The 19,871-nt window shown below is 36.5% G+C and overlaps 1 protein-coding gene across 23 annotated transcripts in view; it reads left to right on the forward strand.

The window, feature by feature from the left end:
- The window catches only part of ST7 (suppression of tumorigenicity 7), a 257,760-nt gene that overhangs the window by 158,560 nt on the left and 79,329 nt on the right, over positions 1-19,871 (forward strand). For 14 of the 23 annotated variants that reach the window (XM_070616384.1, XM_070616382.1, XM_070616363.1 and 11 more), the window contains 5 exons: positions 1,420-1,474; positions 2,121-2,236; positions 3,607-3,682; positions 7,794-7,948; positions 10,151-10,248. In XM_070616384.1, coding sequence (XP_070472485.1) covers positions 2,164-2,236; positions 3,607-3,682; positions 7,794-7,948; positions 10,151-10,248 — 402 coding nt within the window. In that variant the 5' untranslated portion in view covers positions 1,420-1,474; positions 2,121-2,163. Of the gene's footprint in view, positions 1-1,419; positions 1,475-2,120; positions 2,237-3,606; positions 3,683-5,805; positions 5,875-7,793; positions 7,949-10,150; positions 10,249-19,871 lie in introns of all 23 variants that reach the window. The other 9 variants (XM_070616361.1, XM_070616362.1, XM_070616369.1 and 6 more) reach the window with 1 other exon arrangement.

The following is a 19,871-nucleotide window of genomic DNA, read 5'->3' on the forward strand; positions in this document are numbered from 1 at the left end:
ATGAAGTGACAGCCATTGAATTTCAGTTTCTCAAGAAAAAAATTCAAAAATGCTGAACTAACTGAGCAAAGATCATTTCCTAAGTGGCAAGTTAAGCTAAGTGACAGAAAATTTAGGGCTACTGTTTATAAAAATGGAGCACTTTTTCAGTGGAATCATGCCCTAATTTAAAGATAAATTTATCTTCTTTAAATAAAAACATATCTTCCTGTTCTATATAGACCCTTCATTCACTATTTTAGCAAAAATTTATGGAGATTGCACACAGTGTTCCCACGGTGTTTTATGTTCTTCATTTTCACGCTGTATTGTAATTGATAGTTTACTTGTTTGTTTCCCACACTGGGTGCTCAGTGCTCATTGAATGGATTTAATGGTGGGTGGGTGGAAGGATGGATGTTGAGTCTAACAAGACTGAGGGTAGAATCTTAAAGAATCACCCATGGCCTTTAATGGTCTTTTGATTTCTGCAATAATTGCTCTCTTTTGTGTGTATATGTCTTTGAGTGTGTTTTTTGACAGACTACACACACACATGGATGTTTTAAGTACTATTAGCTGATTTTATTTTCTAATAAAACATTCATCCAAAGAAATGTAGTATTCTGCATCAGTAGAAAGTCTTAATCATAGGCTATTTGAGAAAAATTGTAGCTTATTAGTCGCACACTTATTATAACACAGTCTTAAAAGCTAATGATTGACTTTTTTAAGTTAAAGTTCTGTGGTTCTAAATTTCTGTGGTCCTTGTGTAACAAAGATGTATAATTTATTAGTACATGCTAACATGGTGTTAACGTGATGATTAATACATGAATTTGCATAAGTAAACAATGTTAAAACAATTTATTTTTGTAACATTTCTCTCTACGATAATGGTACCTTTACTAATTTTATCACTCCTTTATGGCGATGTAAAATCAATCTAGTGAATTATCACAAAATCAATATTAACATAGACCCTAATTAAAAATCTAAGCCTTTTTGCATGTTATACTCTAGAGCTTAAGTTTCGTTTGTCATATATGAAGTTATTGTAAGATATATTGCAGAGTAACAGAAAGTAGTTTTACTTCTAGCTATATCTGCTGCCTTTAATGTTGGAAGTAAATTCATAGAATCTGTTTAGACCTCTTAAAATGACTGTAGAAGTCATGAACTAGCTGGTTTTGGCATGTACCTTGATTTAACAAATGAGGAAACTGGGGCCCAGAGAGATTAGGTGAAACTTTCCAAAGTTCTGGTGCCTGAGCTACATTTCCTGATTAACCACCCAGAGTTTTTCCACATCGCTTCCCATGTAGAGGATAGAAAATAAAATTATCTTATCAAATGGCCAGGAAGGGTGTTTTGCTGAATTAATTAGCTTGTAATGTGTCTGAACTATGTGTAACATTTTCATATTTTTCTTTATTGCAGAATGCAAAGTATGGCGAAATCCGTTAAATTTATTTAGGGGCGCTGAATATAATCGGTAAGCATTTTGACAGCTTGGGAAACAAATGGGTCTAGTTCAGAGAGCAAAGACAGCAGCAAATGTTTTTGCTGGTTCATTTAAGGGTCATTGTAACAGTCTGTTCAGTGCTTCCATTTTTTGATACTCTCCTTAAATGTTTTGATTTTTCTGTTTTATAAGTATTTTAGCATTGGAATTCAGATAATGTACAACAATGTGTAGTTTTTAGAAATTTTCTATTACAGCTATTCTTTTCATTATATATTATACAATCAAAATATTTTGAAGCTTACATGGAATATGGTTATAAAGATACCACAAAAGTTATATTGAAATTTAATTTTGCAGAGTAATTAGGCAAATCAGAATTTTCATGGCTTTTGGGAAATGTCTATTCATAATACTAATTAGGGAGGTTTTCATTAGCTAGTGCTAGTAAAATTTTAGGACAAAAATATAGGGGAAAATGTTGAACTTCTTTCCTGCTGATATACCTCCTAAAGGGAGATGAGAACGATTTTTTTAAAATATTTTTTTATTTATTGGTAAAACTGTTTTAGTACTCAGTTAATGGTTTATAGTTGAACTTCTATGCAGCTTAATATTTTGTAGATCTTGCTTTTCTCTCTCAAAAGTGTCTGACCATTTTATTTCCTCTTTACAGGTACACTTGGGTGACAGGACGAGAGCCTCTGACTTATTATGACATGAATCTCTCTGCCCAGGACCACCAGACATTCTTTACTTGTGACTCGGACCATCTGCGCCCCGCAGATGCAAGTATGAGAAATCCTTCAGATAGTTGCTGAGTGGGAGACCTTCTTGGTTTGTTTTAAGTATCAAGGTTGCTACTTTTAGAATATCTGCTCTACGGAAACCTCAATGAATAAAATATTAAATTGAAGATGACTGGTAGAACCCAGAATTCTGATACTTAAGTAAAGGCTTTATCACATTGAAGTATTGATGTAGAAATGAGTCCCCTTATTATAATTTAAAATATCATTTTAAAAAATATACCAAAGTTGGATTTACATATTTTGAAGAAATATGAATCTTATGTGAAGCTAATTAAATGTTTGGTGGAAATAGAGTGAAAGCTCATGTCTCTTTGATTATATTCTAGTTAGAAGTTGGGATTTAGTGAATCTAAATGATTAATAAATATATTGTGGTGATTTATATGCCTGTTTACAGATTCACTAGCATTGAATGGGGGCATGGCCTTGGCTATTGGAATCCATATTTGTTTTCCATCCTGGAAAAGACTTAGTTTAGCATGCATTTGATACTGCTTGAGTTCCAAATAACCTTACTGATATTTTTTTTATGTTCCAAGCTTAAGGAAACTAGATGAAAAAAAATCTTTAAAAAGAATATGTTCATATTCCTGAGAAACTAAGTTAGGAGACAGAAATTTGTAAAACAAATTAGATAAGGAGACTGTTACTCTTTTTTAAGAGGTGCACTTTGCCATGGTAGAACATCCTAGTACAATAAATATTCTAAGCATTGAGCTTCCCACAATATATTCACAAACTTCTCTGATATATAAAAACTGGGTTTGCAGCAAACTTTGGGAGCAGGTACATGTGTTAACAAAAGCCTCCAGCTTTTTTTCCTGATCCAACTCATAATTCTTCAAATAGTTTTAAAATGTTCTAATATCCAGAGCTTGTAGCAAGTGTTTGGGAAAATGACCAATAGAAATTATGTTGTGTCTAAGTAGAAGGAAGAGATTAGTAGCAATGTCATCTCAAAATGTATAAAATAATGTATGTTCTCTAACAACAAATGTCATTAATGAGCAAAAAGGAATATTAAGTTTCTGTTAGAGTGCCTTCTCTTTTCTTGATTAAGACATCTTAATCAAGGTTAAGTCTAAGGTTATAAACTATGGATTAGTCTATAATATTTAGATATGTAGTTTCATGAGCACAAGAAAGGTTTGATATCAGTAATTGAAGGACAATGGAATAGCAAATTGGAATGTATTTGTGTGACTTTGGAGATTTGGGCTGACCCTCTTGATAAGTGAAATATTCTCTTGTAGTTCAAGCTGAAAGTTATTAATTTAACTGTTGTCTTGTATTGAGTCTTCCTAATTATGTGTATTGATTATCTTGCTTTCTTCTTTTTTTCTAAAATAGTAATGCAGAAAGCCTGGAGAGAGAGAAACCCCCAGGCTAGGATTTCTGCAGCTCATGAAGCCTTAGAGATAAATGAGTAAGTGGGGAAAATCTTGCTTTTAAAAAGAAAATCTCATCCTTTGCTGAATGTAATCAGTTGTCGCTGATGGGTTACTCATATTAAACTATTCATTTGAACTTGAGGATTATTTTGGGGGATATTAATTTATAAAAAAAAATTTTTTTATCAAGGACATCTATGTGAAGGTGGTTTTAGTTATTTTAAAGAACAATTCAGTGGCTTTGCTATTTGACCGTAAATTAAATTCTTCAAGGGCTATCTGTGGGATATTGTGAGGACATAAAATAAATAGAGTTCTTTACATATCTAAAACATTTTGACAGGGAAATTTTCCCAGATGTAATGTCAACTGTGCCATCACATTTTCTAGGTAGAACTTCTGCTAGTGGGGAGAACATAATAAAAACGTAAGGTGAAAAAGTTACACTTTAAAAATATTTCAAGATCAACACAGAGATAAGAGGAAATGCCATCCTTAGCATCGTTAAACATTCTATGAGTTACCAAGGAAGGCTGGGAAATCTGTTCTGGAAATCTCAGAAAATGAGAAAGATTCTTAAAGTTGGAGTCATAAAAGCTCAGGGTTGGCAGAGACCTTAAAGGTCATTTAGCTCAACCACCCATCTGGTGCTTGAATCACCTCGACACTCTCCCTGCCAAGTGGTCATTGTTAAACTATTTTATGATTTTTCTGAAGAAGGTTACAGAATCTTCTTCAGAGGTCTTAGAAGAAAGATTCGCTTGAGAGTTGGGAATCCTGCCATTGTAACCTGTTGATCTATTTGATTTCTGGTTCTGTCATACAACATATTTATTTTCCAGTTTCTTGACATCTACAAATTTGATATGCCTGCCTTCTGTATGTCATCCGTGTTTCTGATAAAAATATCAGGATCAGGGATAGAACCCTGTGACATGATATATAGAAACAACCCTCCAGGTTCATGTCCTCATGAATCATCATCCTTTGGTATTGTTCAACCGATTACTAAGCCACCCAGTTATACTTCAGCATTTTGATCTTAAGAATGCCAGTTGTAGCTATGGATCTTTAATGTATAGTCAATCTATTAGAGTAAATTAAGCTAGCACAACCTGATTGATTTATTTTTGGTGAATTTAAGCTAGCTTCTAGTGTTCACTACTTCCTTTTTAAAATGCTTGGAAACCATCCCTTTAATAATCTATTAGAATATTTTTCCATATCACTGTTCTGTAGTTTGAGAAGTCTGCCTTCTTCCCCTTGGTGTACATTTTTACTACATTTGTCATCTCATCTTCTAGTACCTCTCCATTCTTCGTGATTCCTTAACTATCCACATAGAGCAATTCCATGGCCTGCCTACAAGGTCTGTTGGCTTCTTGGGATTGGCCTATCCTGGTACGATAATTCATTTAGAATAGATCAGTAATTTGCTATCTTACATCTTTTTCCCCTATTTAGAGTTTCATTTCTTCTCCCTTTTTCAGTCTGACAATCATTCTCCTTGATGGAGAAGCCAGGAACAAAATAGGTATTAGAGAATTTTGCTTTCTCTTTATTACCTGCTGCTACTAACTTTAAACTTTCCTTGTTTTGATGTTGTGTTGTTTGTCTTTTTTGCTTATTTATTTTTGTGATGGTTTTGGAGAAATAGTGTGGCGATAGGGCCTTAAACAGAATTTAAAAACATGGAATAGATGGTTGTCTTTAGCATTTTGTTTACTTTTGTCTTTGTTTTCAAGCTTTGGCTAGATTGGAGTTTTAGCTCTCCTGACGTTATTCTTATTAGCTCATGACACTCTCTTATAGTCCTTCATTACATGCCCTCTTATCATCTTTTTTTCCATCTCCTTTAAACTCTGACCTTGTGAGAGATCTCTGTGCAGCCGTATTGGTGACTTAATTGTCACCCCTCTCTTCTTCCCAAGAGGATCGTTTGTGATTGCAGTTACAGTTGGACATTTGGAAGCTGCCCAACCCTCTTAAACCATTTTTCCCTCTGAATCTCATGCCATTGAATCATGCCTCTTTTCTTTGAATTTTTTGAAGTCCACCTTACCCTCTTTGATTACCCTGAACTCCAGAATGACAGTAACTCTCTCTGAATGTTCCTATCAATTTTCATTTCACCAACTATTTTTTTCTTCTTGGTCAGAATTAGGTCCAGAGTTGAAGTTCCCCTAATTGCTTCCTCTACCATCTGGGAGATAAAATTGTTACCAAAGTAAGTCAAGAATCTGTCGGGTGCCCTACTTATAACCAAGTGAGACTTCTTCTAGCAGATATCTGGATGGTTGACACCCCCATCACCACACTTTCTTGCTTCTGTATGTGTATTGTGTTGTGACAAGGATGCATCATCTATATCTTCCATCGAGCTGAGCAGTCTGTTCTGTACTCCCCAACCATTAGCACTTCTATTGCTCTTTCCTTTCTCCTTCACTCACAAGCTCTTAGCATGTTTCTACCCCAGATTCATGAGTTTCCACATAGATGTATGTTTTCTTGGCCGGTAGTGCTACTCTGCCTCTCCTCCTAAGAAAGCTATTTGAAATATAAATAAACAAAGCAAGCAAGCTGGCCCCAACCTGTCTTGAGTTCCTAGCCCACCAGCTATAGTCTTATAGCTAATTCCTCTGATACTATGTCTACCACTCAGTATTATAATCTCAATTTTCACTTCATTACCCTTGACCCATATTTATATGTTGGCATCTGAAGCCTTAAGTATTCCTTCCTGATGCCTATCCCAGTTATTTTCTCCAGTGAACCCCTGGGCAGTTTCAGCATCATTATTGTTCTTCCAAGTCATATCTGCTGCCCTCCATAGTAATTGGTTTTATGATTTTTTTTCTGGGCATTTTTCTCCCTACCTCACCACATTCAGTTGAAAGCCCCATTGATCAATCCTGCCTGAAATTAGAAGGATTGGCTAAAGAATTTAGAAGACCCCTCCTCAAAGCTAAGATTAACTAGTAACCCTAAACGTCACATTAACTGTAAGTTCAGCCTCCTTTTCCTAGCTGGCTGTAGCAGTTTATGAATAGTCTAAGTAGCATTTGGTTTCACTTTCTGTTTATTTTTCTCTCTTGTGGTCTGATGGAGATTCTGATAAGTAGGGAAATGACCACAAGAGAGGCAGCGGAGAAGAAGGAAAGCAAAGGGATCTGTGCAGATTAGGACCTGTGTGGTCTGTTCTCGGCTCACTGTTTCCCTATTACATTCCCTTTCTCTGGCAGTTGGGTTGTTCTTACATGATTTGGAAGGTTTAAATTTTTCAGAGTTCCCCTTATTCATTAGTTAACTGCTTATCCTTCTTGGTTTCCTACCTTAGAGGGTTGTTGAAAGGCTTAAGTGAGACGATATGTGTTAAGTGCCTGGTACAGTGCTTAAGATACACTAAGCAACAAATGGTAGCTATTATTGTTAAAGACATGAGATTTAACTCTTGTTCACTGCTGAGGCTGAATCAAATTTTGAGCTTTTCAGAAATAACACTACCTGCAGGTTCTTCTAGTGTTCTTCTCTGACATAGAGAATCAGTGCTAACTGTAATGAGATGTTGAAGTGCTATTTTTTTCAATGAGTAACTTACTTGATTTAATGAATTTCTCATTCTGAAGAAAATTTTAGATTAAAGAGAATCTGTGTTTAGTAAACAGAAGTAAACTTATATATAGTACCTCTAACTTTGAGTGTTGGAAGTAGATATTTAACAGCTATTCTCATTGCCATCGTTAGTTGACATCTGTTGAGCATGTACCACATGCTGGCTACTGTACTGAGCACTTTACATGCATCACCTTACTTACCCTTCACAGCAACACTGTGAACAAATAGATTCTATGTTGTTCTCCACCAGGGAGGCAGAGTAATAACTTGCCCAAAATGACACACTAATAAGGGGCAGAGTCCATATGTGAGCCCTATGTGCCTAACACTACGCATTCTACCTCTCAAGCTAAAATACAGACATTTCTTTTGTACCATTATTTTGTGTCAACAACTATGAACAGGGGTGCATGAACCAGTTGGCCACTCTGCATGTTTTGATGTAACTCCTTGCCCTTCTGCATGCACTCCCACAGCTGTTAGGATGTCCTTGGATTTGTAATTGATGGTGGCTATTATTTGAATGAACAGGTGTGCAACTGCTTATATTCTCTTGGCTGAAGAAGAAGCAACAACCATTGCTGAAGCAGAAAAGCTGTTTAAGCAGGCCCTGAAGGCTGGAGATGGCTGTTACCGGCGTTCTCAGCAGCTACAGCATCATGGATCCCAGTATGAAGCCCAACATAGTAAGGTTCCCTTGAGGTTGACGTGTTGGGGGATCAGAACCGTAACATGATTCATCAGAGCAAATTTTTAGGCCAGTTCAAAATGTGATTCTTCTGGATGAAAATAAATATTGGTATTTACTTTTCTTTGTTTTTATTAATTTTTTCCTTTCCATGAGAGCACAGTACATAGTTATGGCTTCCTTACTGTTCACATTAATGTTCAGATTCTCTTTCTTGCCCGCAGAGTTCTAATAGAAATAAATGGTAATAACCTTTAATGGTAACCTTTTTTCTCCCCAGAATTCTTATATATTTCTGTTTATCATTTGCTTCTCTGCCCCATAACTTTAAGTCCTAATTGGAAACAGGATTTAAATTAGAGTTAGTGTTATCAAAGGTTTTATCTTATGGGTCTTCTACAGCATGGGTTGAAATAGGACACTTAAGAAGACAACAGTTATTGGTGGTTTTCTCAGTATTAGCTCTTCTTTAGGAAGCATTGGTGTTTGCTTCCAGAGAGAAAGAGCTATGAGTTCCTGATTATTTATCTTTTCTATATTAAACATAATGGCTTCTTTTATTTAAGATAAATGTCTCTTTAAAATGAGACCTTTCACTTCAGTACACTAAACTCAGAGTCAGTGATATTTTGGGGGAATGGTATAAAAACAAGACAACAAAATGGTTTCTGAAATTTCCTGAGCCCCTTGACTTGTCAGTTTGTTGGTTGTTTAAGCAGAAATTTAGCAATCCTTGTGGGGAGGGAATGTTTTCATTGTCCAAACAAACTTTGGGTTGTTTCCTTAACTTAAAGTGGAATTTCTCTTACCTCATTTCTCCCTCCTGCATCTTGGAGAGTAGGGGTGTATCTCCTTTATATTTGAGATTATAAAATTAAATTTTAGTATTAAATTTGGATTTGGTGCAGACACTGAGTGCGTTAGTGCCTATGACTAAGATACAGCGAGACCTTTGCATTGTAGCCTGTGTATACACAACCCATCAATACACAGGTTTTAATTTTTATTTTGCAGTAAGTGTATATGTTAATCAAGTCTCTAATCACGATCTAAATCTTGGTTTTTAAAAAAAATTATGTATAAAGTGAATTTTGAAGACATATGTAGTAAATATTTTGTGAACTAAATGAGGATTAATACATAAAATTACATAACTTAATAATATAACAAGAAATTTTCTTTATTTCTTTTCTTCTGTAAATTAAATCCTTTCAACTTGCTGCCTAAAGCTATCCAAAAATTATAATCACATCTTTAAAATAATTTGTAGGTACTTGGCAAATTTTCAGCACACATCTTGTTCTCATTGTTTAAAACTTGAAATGTTAGGACTTCAGTCTTAACATCTTTTAATAGTTGCATATTATACATGTATTTAATCTATAACAGGTGTGTCATATTTTTCTAAAGCATGGTAATTTTATTGAGGATTAAGCACATGCATGTTCTCACTGGTCTGGAAACATATCCAAAAAGACATATAATTAAATAAAAGATTAAGATGAGAAGTTGTTAATGTACTTTTTAAGAGCCATTTTAGTGACTATTATTATAACTATTTAACTTGTCAATGCTTTCTCTAACACTAGGATAGTTTTTCATTTTGTTGCATACTCTATTGTCATATCTGGAATGTGTTATATTGCCATCTAAAATCGACTGCTTTGGGGACCTGGAGATGATTATGATGTCACTAGTGTTAGGGAAAGAATAATATAAAACAGAAGTTCAAGATGAGGCTTCTCCAGACTTAATGTCAAGAAGGAAAAAAAATAGTTCATCAGGATGCAACCTGAGATTCACCTCTTTGCATCTTCACCAAAAGCATGCACACTTGAAGAATGTGGAATTCTTGCTTGTAAACCATGTGCAATGTGGGTATGTTCATTTTCCCAGCACTTTGTGGCAGATGATTTTATTTATCAAGTATTCAACATCCTAACTCAAAAGCATGAATTAGGTAATCAGTCACATGATTTGACCTTTGGAAGTCTAAGTACTTTGACTTTACTGTGTATGGTGTTCTAGTATTAGCAAAGTTGTCAGTGCTCCTGGCAGTAAGGAAAAGCCAAGGAGCAGTCTGTTCTCTCTGAGATTTTCCTTTAAAAGTGTGGCAAATGGGCCTCTGCAATTTTTTCTTGCTGCTCAGCTGAAAGCTCATGTTTTTTAAAATTTTGGTGTTTTATATCTCCCTCTTCAGGACGAGACACCAATGTCTTGGTCTACATCAAAAGAAGGCTAGCAATGTGTGCCAGAAGACTCGGGAGGACCAGGGAAGCAGTGAAAATGATGAGAGATGTGAGTTTTAATTTGTCTTTGGGATCAGTGGCAATGCACCTGACTTAGAGAAGGAGGAGCCCACTGAATGCCATAGCTGGGAGTATCACTGATGGTGTCCCATGGGTGCTGGAGCCAGACTGTCTGGGGTTCATCTCTAGCTCCCAACTTGCTAGATGTGTGATCTTGGACAAGTTACTCAACTTCTCTGTGCCGTGTTTCCTCATCTGTAAAATGAGGATAACAATAACAATACAATAATAATAACAATTACCACTTAGGAGTGTTGCAAAGATTAAATGAGATAATACATGCAAAGCTTTTAATAGAGTGGCTGGTATATTAAAGAAATTTCAATAGATGCCATTATTATTAAACTTTTGGGGCTGTAGCCAGAAGCCAAGAATGAGATCAGCCATTTAAGCTGACTGACTTCTTTTTGTAGCTGTTAGGAAGATTTGAATAAACTATGGGTCGAGTTGCTACCCTCAAACTGAGTAATATTATGATCTAATCTTATTGTAGTCATTTCGAGCATTTTCCTAGATTCTTGAATCAGGATATTTTATTAGCAGTAGTCTACATAAGAAGAGAGGAAATAGGTGAAAGTTCTAAAACAAAGGAGAACCAAGAGAGATTATTATGTAACTTTAAATCAAAACAGTGGTTTTAAGGGAAAACAGTGGGGGAACTTTTACTTCCACATTTTTTTAAAATAAGAAATGCTTTTTCATAAAGAACTAGCAGTGTAAATTGTATTTATAAGCCATTTTCTTTTTAAAAACCATCTCAGAAAACCTTTGTCAACGTTTCATTCTTCTACTGTCTTTGTGGATTAGCAGACATAGCTAACTGCCTGTTATAAAAATGAAAGAACCAAGGGGCAAGATATAAGTAGCATCTTGTCCAATTCTTGGCTTTTGGGTTTCACAACAGTACTTTGTCAACCTGGTGAGTCTTTTCTCAGTTTGTCTCTGGAACGGCAGTGATTCATGTGAATTCCCAGTTACTCTTTGGAGGCGGGGGCATGCACTCTAGGCCACCCCTGGTTATTTCTGCAAGCTATAGCATAATGTGAAGACCCCAGTGAGACCCAGGCATGGGTTCTGGCTACTCCATTAAATAGCCCTATAGCCCCCAGACCTGTGGAGAGGAACAAGTGGAAGAAGATCCTGAAATAACTCTGTTTGACTGAAGGTAATAGATGCTCCCAAAGGGGATCTCCTGGGATTAAATTCTTTTGGATGAAGGAAGAATTTAAAGAATGTTTGTTATATAGTGTAAGTGCTAATTTTAAGAAAAGTAAATTTCTGCAGAGACATGAACTTGCTTTCAAGCTTTTTAACTTGCAGAAATTCCATCATTCGATATAGCAAAGAAACTCTGCCAGTCCCTTTGGCTCTGAATGAGCTGAGAATTTTATGAAGGATGGGATATTTGTATATCTTAACTTGGTCCAGCCACATTCAGCCTTTTACAAGGTGTCTCATATTTATTGCCTCATCTTAACCTTAATTAGCTAGCCGGGACAGGCATGCATGGAGGAGCCGATTTTGGTGATTTTCTTTATAATATGCTTAAACAACTTCTTAGGAAAAACAAACTCGGGTGATTTTAGTTCCAGTTTTTTCTATCCGTCTCATTCTGATTATCATCATTTTTAGTATATACATATAAAATTTCATATGATTAAAACAAATACCTCTTTACTGTGGTTTGATTTTTGTTTAGCATTGTTTTGTATTAACAATTCCATGTATTGACCTAGACCAAATATAGATCTTGAGGGAAAGTCTGGGATGCAGTGGAATAAATGCTGGGCCGGGAGTCAGAAAACCTGGATGTGAATCTCAGCTTTGCTCTTCACTAGCTTTGTGACTCAGGGCAACTAACCTCCCTTTTGTGAGCTTTTCACTCATCTTCTGTAAATTGGGGATAATGACTCTAACCTAAAAAGGTATTTGAGGGAGTGATGGGGAGAATGGAATGGGAGAGAATGTGAAAACACCAACATATAATAGACATTCTTACAATTTTTTTCCATTTTTTTCTCCATTCTGTAAGTATGCCTTAATTTACTTGACCATTCCCTTGATGGATATCTGGGCGTATTTCTGACTTTTTGTTTTTGAGTGAATGAGTTAGTCAAGCAGTCTTTCTCTCTACATATGTGTATATACACACACACATACACATATATGTTTATATGTGTGTGTGTGTATCTGTATTTATATGTGTTTGTTTCTTGGGTTACTTTTCTAAAAAAAATCTGTCATCTCATTAGAATACTGATACATGTTGCCTTTTGACTGGGTTTATAGAGCATCCAGTAGATGCGGGCCCTACTGTTATAATAGTCCTATCCGGACACTGTCAGACATGGTGGAAATGGGTTTTGAAGAGAAGTATTCAAAGTGCTTTTTCCTTCAGAACCTCCTGGCACCCCAAGTGGAGAAGGTGAGGTTGAGGACCCCTCTCTCTGTTAAAGCTGCAGCTGGTCTCAGCCTTGCAGGAGACAGTTGTTGCTCGGGCCTGACTCCTCTCAGGTCATGGGTCATGCATAAACGGGGACTTCTATTATAGGTTTGCTCCTTTAACAACATGCACATAAACCATCTTGCTGGAAAACTTCCTGTGATAAAACAGCACACTAGATTCCAGGCAGTCTGCTGATAAAACGTTTAGGCAGGAGGACCTAATTTTTCATTAAGACACAGCCATCCTCTTGCTATATGCATTAGGTGAATCTTTCCTGGAGCAGATTTTAAAGTGGAAATAGAAATGCTGGAGGCAGAATGCCTTCCATGTAGAAGGTAGACTCTTCAAAAAATTTCTCTGGAAACCCCTTAAGGAAGGGAAAAACTGTTAATTGGTGAGATATCCTGAAAGAGAATGAAGGAAAATTCCGGAAAGGCCAGCTGTAGATGATTATGGGTCTAATAAAATATTGATACTGTAAGTGAAATGTTGATGAGATAAGAACACATCAGCTCCTTAAATGTCAAGATTCATGGCTTCTCATTTTTTAAAGCAACACCTTCACTATTTTGAATTCCCAGAATGTTTTCCCAAAAACTCACTTTAGTTAGCTTCCTTTTGCAATCAAGAATATGGAAGCATCGTACTGAAGAAGTGTTTTGGCAGTGGGTAGAGCAAAGAGAACATTCTGGTTTTTGAACTTTACTGTAAGGTATTATTTATTATTCATATTAAAAGAATTGCATTTTCTGCTTTCTTAAATTTAAAGAAAAGTCTTTTTGCTTGTTCTCAGTTTTGGTAATTTTGCCTCTAACATTTGATACATAATTTCTTTTTTTTTTTTTAAGTATTTTGAGATTTTTTTTTTTTTAAAAGATTGGCATCTGAGCTAACATCTGTTGCTAATTTTTTTTTTCCTTCATCTTCTCCCCAAAGCACCCCAGTTTATAGTTGTATATTCTAGTTGTGAGTGCCTCTGGCTGTGCTATGTGGGACACCACCTCAGCATGGCCTTATGAGTGGTGCCATGTCTGTACCCGGGATCCGAACCAGAGAAACTCTCAGCTGCTGAAGCAGAGTGCACGAACTTAACTACTCGGCCACGGGGCCGGCCCCGTCATTTTCTTTTTAACTTTTACCATTTAGCTAGCTAGCCTCAAGTTTTTCCTCTATCTTTCGCTGGCCCTATTTGAGTAGATTTGGAATAGAATTCATAAGGCTGACTGTTTGATCTGGCCCCTTAGCCATATTGGGTCAGAACTGGTATAGGTAACTGAGATGGATGGGATTGTTTGCCCATGAAAGAACCCAAAAGCTCCTCTTGCCTCAGGTCACTTGGTCTAGAGCAGGGTTTCTCAATCGTGGCACTATTGACAATTTGGGCTATGTGATTCTTTGTTGTGGGAGGCTGTATTATGCATTGTGGGATGTTTAGCAGTATCCCTGGACTTTACTCACTAGATGCCAGTAGCAACCTGTCCCTTTGTTGCTCCTCAGTGTGACAAAAAAAAAATGTCTCTAGACATTGCTAAATGTCCCCTTGGGGGCAAAATTGTTCCGTGTTAAGAACCACTGGTCTAGAGAATCCTGAGGTGAGTAGATCTGTTTCAGGGCAGATATTGGGTTTTTATTCACTTTACTTGTTAGAAATCTGAACTCCCCCTCCTGTGGGCACAAGCCTCTAAAGCATCCCTAGAGTTAATCAGTTCCTACTAGAACCCTTGATGGGGAACTGGCTGGTTTAGGGGGTGGTTTGTCTTAGATGAGGTTCCCTGAAGAGGCATCCCAGAGCTTGAAGAGTAAATGAACTTGAAGGTGTTGGTGGGGTCCTGGTTGGACGGATGGGAAAGAGAGAGAGGAGAATGTGAAGGCTTGGTGTGGGCTAGTGATCTTCCTTGCTCCTTATGCGTGCTTCCAGATCATTGTCTACCTCTCTTCCCTAAAATCTGTAGCTCCTTTGAGAGTTGACTATAGGCTCTCAGACTTCATCACCTGTTTCCCCTCCTTTTTGTAGTTTTCTGCAGACTTCTGAGTCATTCTCCCTCATTCTTGTTTCGCTTGCTCTTTCTCTGCAGCACTACCTCTTTCAATATCCTGGCCTCTCATTTGACACAGCTCATCACAACCTTCTTGAAACATTTTATTTACTTGATTTTAGGTAACTGTGATCTCTTAGTTCTCCTAAAATCTCACAGTCTCCCTCCTGGATTCTCCTCATCTTCCTGACTTCCAAAATTTGCAGTGGCTCCTGGCCAGTCCTAATTCTTCTTTTCTGTCTCCATCTACAACCCTGGATGACCACACTCAGACTCAGAGTTTTAAATCCATCTAATGGCTGACATACATTTCTATAGTGTTTACTGTGTTCTAGGCATTATTTTAAGTGCTTTACAAATATAAACTCAGTTAATTCTCATAACAACCCTCTACATAGGTGCTTGTTCAAGGTTACACAACCAGTGATGAATATTTCTGAGTGTGGTCTACCAGTCATCTGCATCAGAAGTGCCCAGGGTGCTAGTTGAGTACCTACCTCATAGGGTTGGTATAGGGATTAAATGGAATAAACTATTCAAAGCACTTGGCACAGGACTTTATGAATAATAAGTACTCAGTTAGTGTTACTGTTCTTATCATTATTGTCCAAGATACATTGTTAACTGAAAAGGATAGATGCAGATATTAGGTATAGTTTGATTCCATTTTTTCAATTAAAAATAGATGCTGATATCAACCAAGGGTTCTCAAACTTTTTGGTCTCAGAACCCCTTTAAGATTGTTAAGCACCCCAAACTTTTGTTTGCGTGGGTTTATCTATTGTTTACCATTTTTGAAACTAAAACTGAGAAATTTTTGAAATATTTATTTATTCATTTTAAAATAAGAATTGCAAATATATTACATGTTAACACAAATAACATTTTTATGAAAAATAACTATATTTTTCAAATGGAAAAGTTTGTGAGAAGAGTGACATTGTCTTTTGACTTTTGCACATCTCTTTAGTGTCCAGCTGAGTAGGAGATGATTGGAGACTGATATCTGCTTCTGCATTTCGTCTGTTGTGATATCACTCAGCATGTGGCCTGTGGCAACGCCCCTGTGTGTACTCACAAGAGAGTGCGAGTGAAAAGTCAAAAAACATATTATTGTTATGAAAATAGTTTTAACCCGAGGACCCTCTGAAAAGGTGTCAGGGACCCCCAGGGCTTCCTTGAGAGCCGCTTACATAAGCATAAGAAAAAACCTTGAAATAGAAAGTTGTTAGCAGTAAAATTATAACTTTCTACTTTTTGAATTTATCTAATGTATTTATCTAATGTTAAATTATTATAATAAGTGTGTTATTCTTATTCTTTATAATGATAAAAATAAAATTTAAAAATAAATACTGAAACTACTTTTAAAAAAGCAAAATCGTGAATGCAAAAGGGTGGAAAATGGGGTAGACACAGGGAAATGTGGATATCAAGGAAAAAATCCACCCACCTAAAATTTTAGCTTAAAACCCACCTGTGACTTATTACCAAGTGTATTCATTTCCTGGGGCTGCCGTAACAAAGTACCAGAAACTGGATGGTTTAAAAAAGGGGAATATATTCTCTCAGAGTTCTGGAGGTCAGAAGTCTGAGATCAACTTCAAATCAACTGATTTGATTTCAGAGGGAATGGGCAGGGCCATACTCCCTGTGAAGGCTCTGGAAAAGAATCTTTTCTTGCTGGTAGTCCTTGGCATTCCTTGACTTGTATGCACATCACTTCAGTCTCCCCCTCTGTCTTCACATGGCGTTCTGCTTGAGTATCCATGTCTCTGTGTCCAAATTTCCATCTTCTCATAAGAACACCATTCATATTGGATTTAGAATTGGATTTATGACCTCATCTTAACTTGATTACGTCTGCAAAAACCCTGTTTCCCAATAAAGTCACATTCCCAGGTACAGAGGGTTAGGACTTCAACATATCTTTTTGGGGGACACAGTTCAACCTGCAATATCGGGTCATATATAAAAGCAAATATAGATACTCTGTATTTAATTTCATTCTTTCTAAATGTCACTAACTATATCAGGTCAGCTGAAGACATGTTTTATATACCTTTGGTCATGATAAACCTATTCTCAGCCTAGGGAGTAAAGATTATAACTGCTAACCATCCTTCTTGTGTTCTTAGTCATGACTCTTTATAAAAAATAATCAGAGGAAGCTATAGTTACCTCATCCCTGGGCTTGTATCCTTCCTGCATTTTCAGCATCTTCTCTAGGATTCCCAGTTGAGAACTGGAGGGTTTTCAGTTTTTATTATCAAGTTACATAATGAGTATTACTATGAGCCAGACAGTCTGCTAAGAAGTTTACATATACCAACTCATTTCATTCACACACAACATGGGTGTCCTATTAAAGTACAAAAATAATTTGTAGTCATTGTAACAAGTCAAAGAATAAGAAAGTTATGTCTACAGTGCCATCTCACTGAGGTTGCCAACACTCCGAGTTCCATGTATGTCTTTCTACCCTCTTCTCTTTGCTCCTACAAATACAAACCTGATCATGTGAGGATTTTGAGCAAAGTTGATTTGTATCTTAACTAAGTTTCCATGCAAGAATTAAGGCTTCATGGGGATGCTCAATTTCTGAGCGTCTTCTGTGGGGGCTCCCTCACTAAAGAAAATATACAAGTTTTGAGGTAATGTAATGCCATTTTCCTTGAATGCTTTTTTCACAATTATTTTATTCTTATTCCTAATTTTTATCTCAAATCACTTATTTGTGTGATCCCTTCAGTATAGAGAGATTAGGGCTAAATGAAGAGAGAGAGAGAGTTTTTTGAGCTGGATTTTAAAAGCGTACAAAAGTATAATTGAAGTGCACTAGATTTGAGCTTCTTGAGTGCTGGTATGATGTTTGGTTTTCTTTTGTGTCCTTTCCAGCACACTGAACAGTAGTATCTTATAGACAGACACAGTCAATAAAATATTTGAAAAGGTGAATCAGAGCTGTGGCATACTAATTCCCAGATAGCACTTTGCATTTGTGACCTTTGATGCCCAGCTTCTTGTTGACTATGATGTCTCTATGTTACTGGTTTACTACTACTGATTTTCTACCTTCGTTAGAAATGATAACATTTATTTTTTAATTAATGTAAATTAAAATAAGTTCTATTGAGAAAATTATTGTAGATGTTCATTATGTATCCGTTTTAGGTCATTAGAGGTGTCCTAGGATGTGAACAATTGACCTTTGAGCAGTAGTTTAATAGTGTTAATAGTAAGAGGATGCCCTTTAGGTGATTTGTGAAGAGAAGCACCTCTAATGAAGGCATTCTTTAGGAAATAGACACCTCTGGGACTAATCAAGGCCTTTGGAGCATTAAGGACTGTTGATTTGCATTTTTGCCTACTTATGTTTATGAGGAGAAATCTTCATGAAATCAGTGATTTGTAAAAGAGAGCTAGTTGCTCTTCCCAAATTGTTTTTAAAATTTATTTTAGGGAATATTCTGCAGGGGAAATTTTGTTCTTCTTGCAGAGGTAAAAAGATCTTTTTAGGAGGAAAATAAATGACTATTTTGGAGGGTAATTTCTATTCCTTTTTTTCTCTTTTTCCTCCTTTTCTTAATCTTCTAGTTTTGTTCCTTTCTTCTCTCTGCCTTTCCATTCCACAAGTCACATTATTTCCCACTTATCAACATTTACTTATTTTTCTTAAAATTGTCATGGATTATTATGGATAACTTGGTTGATGGTTTAATTTAGAAGATGTTAAATTGATTGTTGAAGGAAGTAAAGTACCATTATGGGGGATGGAAGGGTAGTATTTTAATACAGTCAGGCAACCAAGTGTCACTTGAATACAGTTGCTTTCAAGCTTTAGGATAACCAGATGTATCATTGAACTAAAGACAAAATATACAGTGAAATATGTTAATTCATAGTAAGTGTTCTTGAAGTGATTGTTGGCATGTTTCCAGATTCTGTTTTTGCTATACTTAGAAATAAAGAAAAAAATGAATCCTAAAAGCAAATGCAATAAAAATAATAACTCACTCATCTTTAAAATTCGACTTTATATGAATCCTTGCTTTTTTTTTAAATCATGATTTGCCTGATGTGTTGTTTAAGTTGACTGACTTAGTAAATTATTGGCAATTAGTGACTTATATAGAAAGGAAAAGCTTAATTAATAAGAGCAAATAATGGATTTATTAATTATTGATTTAACTTATTGCATCAGTAGTAATGAAGCACAGTTTTATCAGCATTGTACTCTGTATTCATTATATAAAGTGAAGAGCAGGTATTAAATAATCTCTGATGTGGATGAGAGTTTTAGCTAGAAATAGCATTGCTTTATTTACCATTAGGTATTGTCACGTACATGAAAGTCTTATGTGTGGCATAGTAAATACACGACTGATAACCTGAACTGTCACTATCAGGATTTTTGTACGTGGACCCACATTTTTCAATGTGGTGAGTGGTATCCACTGATGAACAGAGCCTTCAGTGTATGGGCTGGACCATGAGCAGTTCCAGACAGATGCCTGTCGTTTGGGAGATTGGCTTAGCTTCCCTCCTCCAAACTCCTGTTCTTGACTTCCTTTCCCAGGCATGCTGTGGAAAAATGATAAAGTAGAGCAGGATAAGGAGGATTAGGAAAGCCAGTGGGCAGAGTGTGGAGGCCATGGAAGTCACAATTTTGATAGGATGATCAGGTACATGTGATGTAGAAGGTGACATTTTACCAAAGGCCTTGAAGCAGGTGTGTGCGTGGTGTGCTCAAGTAATAGCAAAAGAGTCCCGGGTGGATGGAACAGAGTAATCCCAGGGGAGTGAAGGGGAAGCGAGGGTTGTTGGTACAGATCACTCAGGGTTTGTGGACCATAGTAAGGGCTTCAGCTTTTACCCTGGGTGAAATGTGGAGCCTTGAAAGGCTTTGGGCAGAGGAGTGACATGTCCAGTCTTAATTTTTACAGGCTGCTGTGTGGCAAGGGAGAAGAAAGGAGGTCAAGCAAAATTCTTTTATATTAATCTTGGTGAAAGACACTAGTGGCTCAGGCCAGAGTGGTAGCAGAGGAGGTGGTGAGAAGAGGTCAGATTCTAGATATATTTTGAAAGTGGGACCAAGAGAATTTGCTAATCAACCAATGTACAGTGTGA

This window comes from Equus przewalskii, chromosome 4 (assembly GCF_037783145.1).
Source record: "Equus przewalskii isolate Varuska chromosome 4, EquPr2, whole genome shotgun sequence".
NCBI classification, from domain to species: domain Eukaryota; kingdom Metazoa; phylum Chordata; class Mammalia; order Perissodactyla; family Equidae; genus Equus; species Equus przewalskii.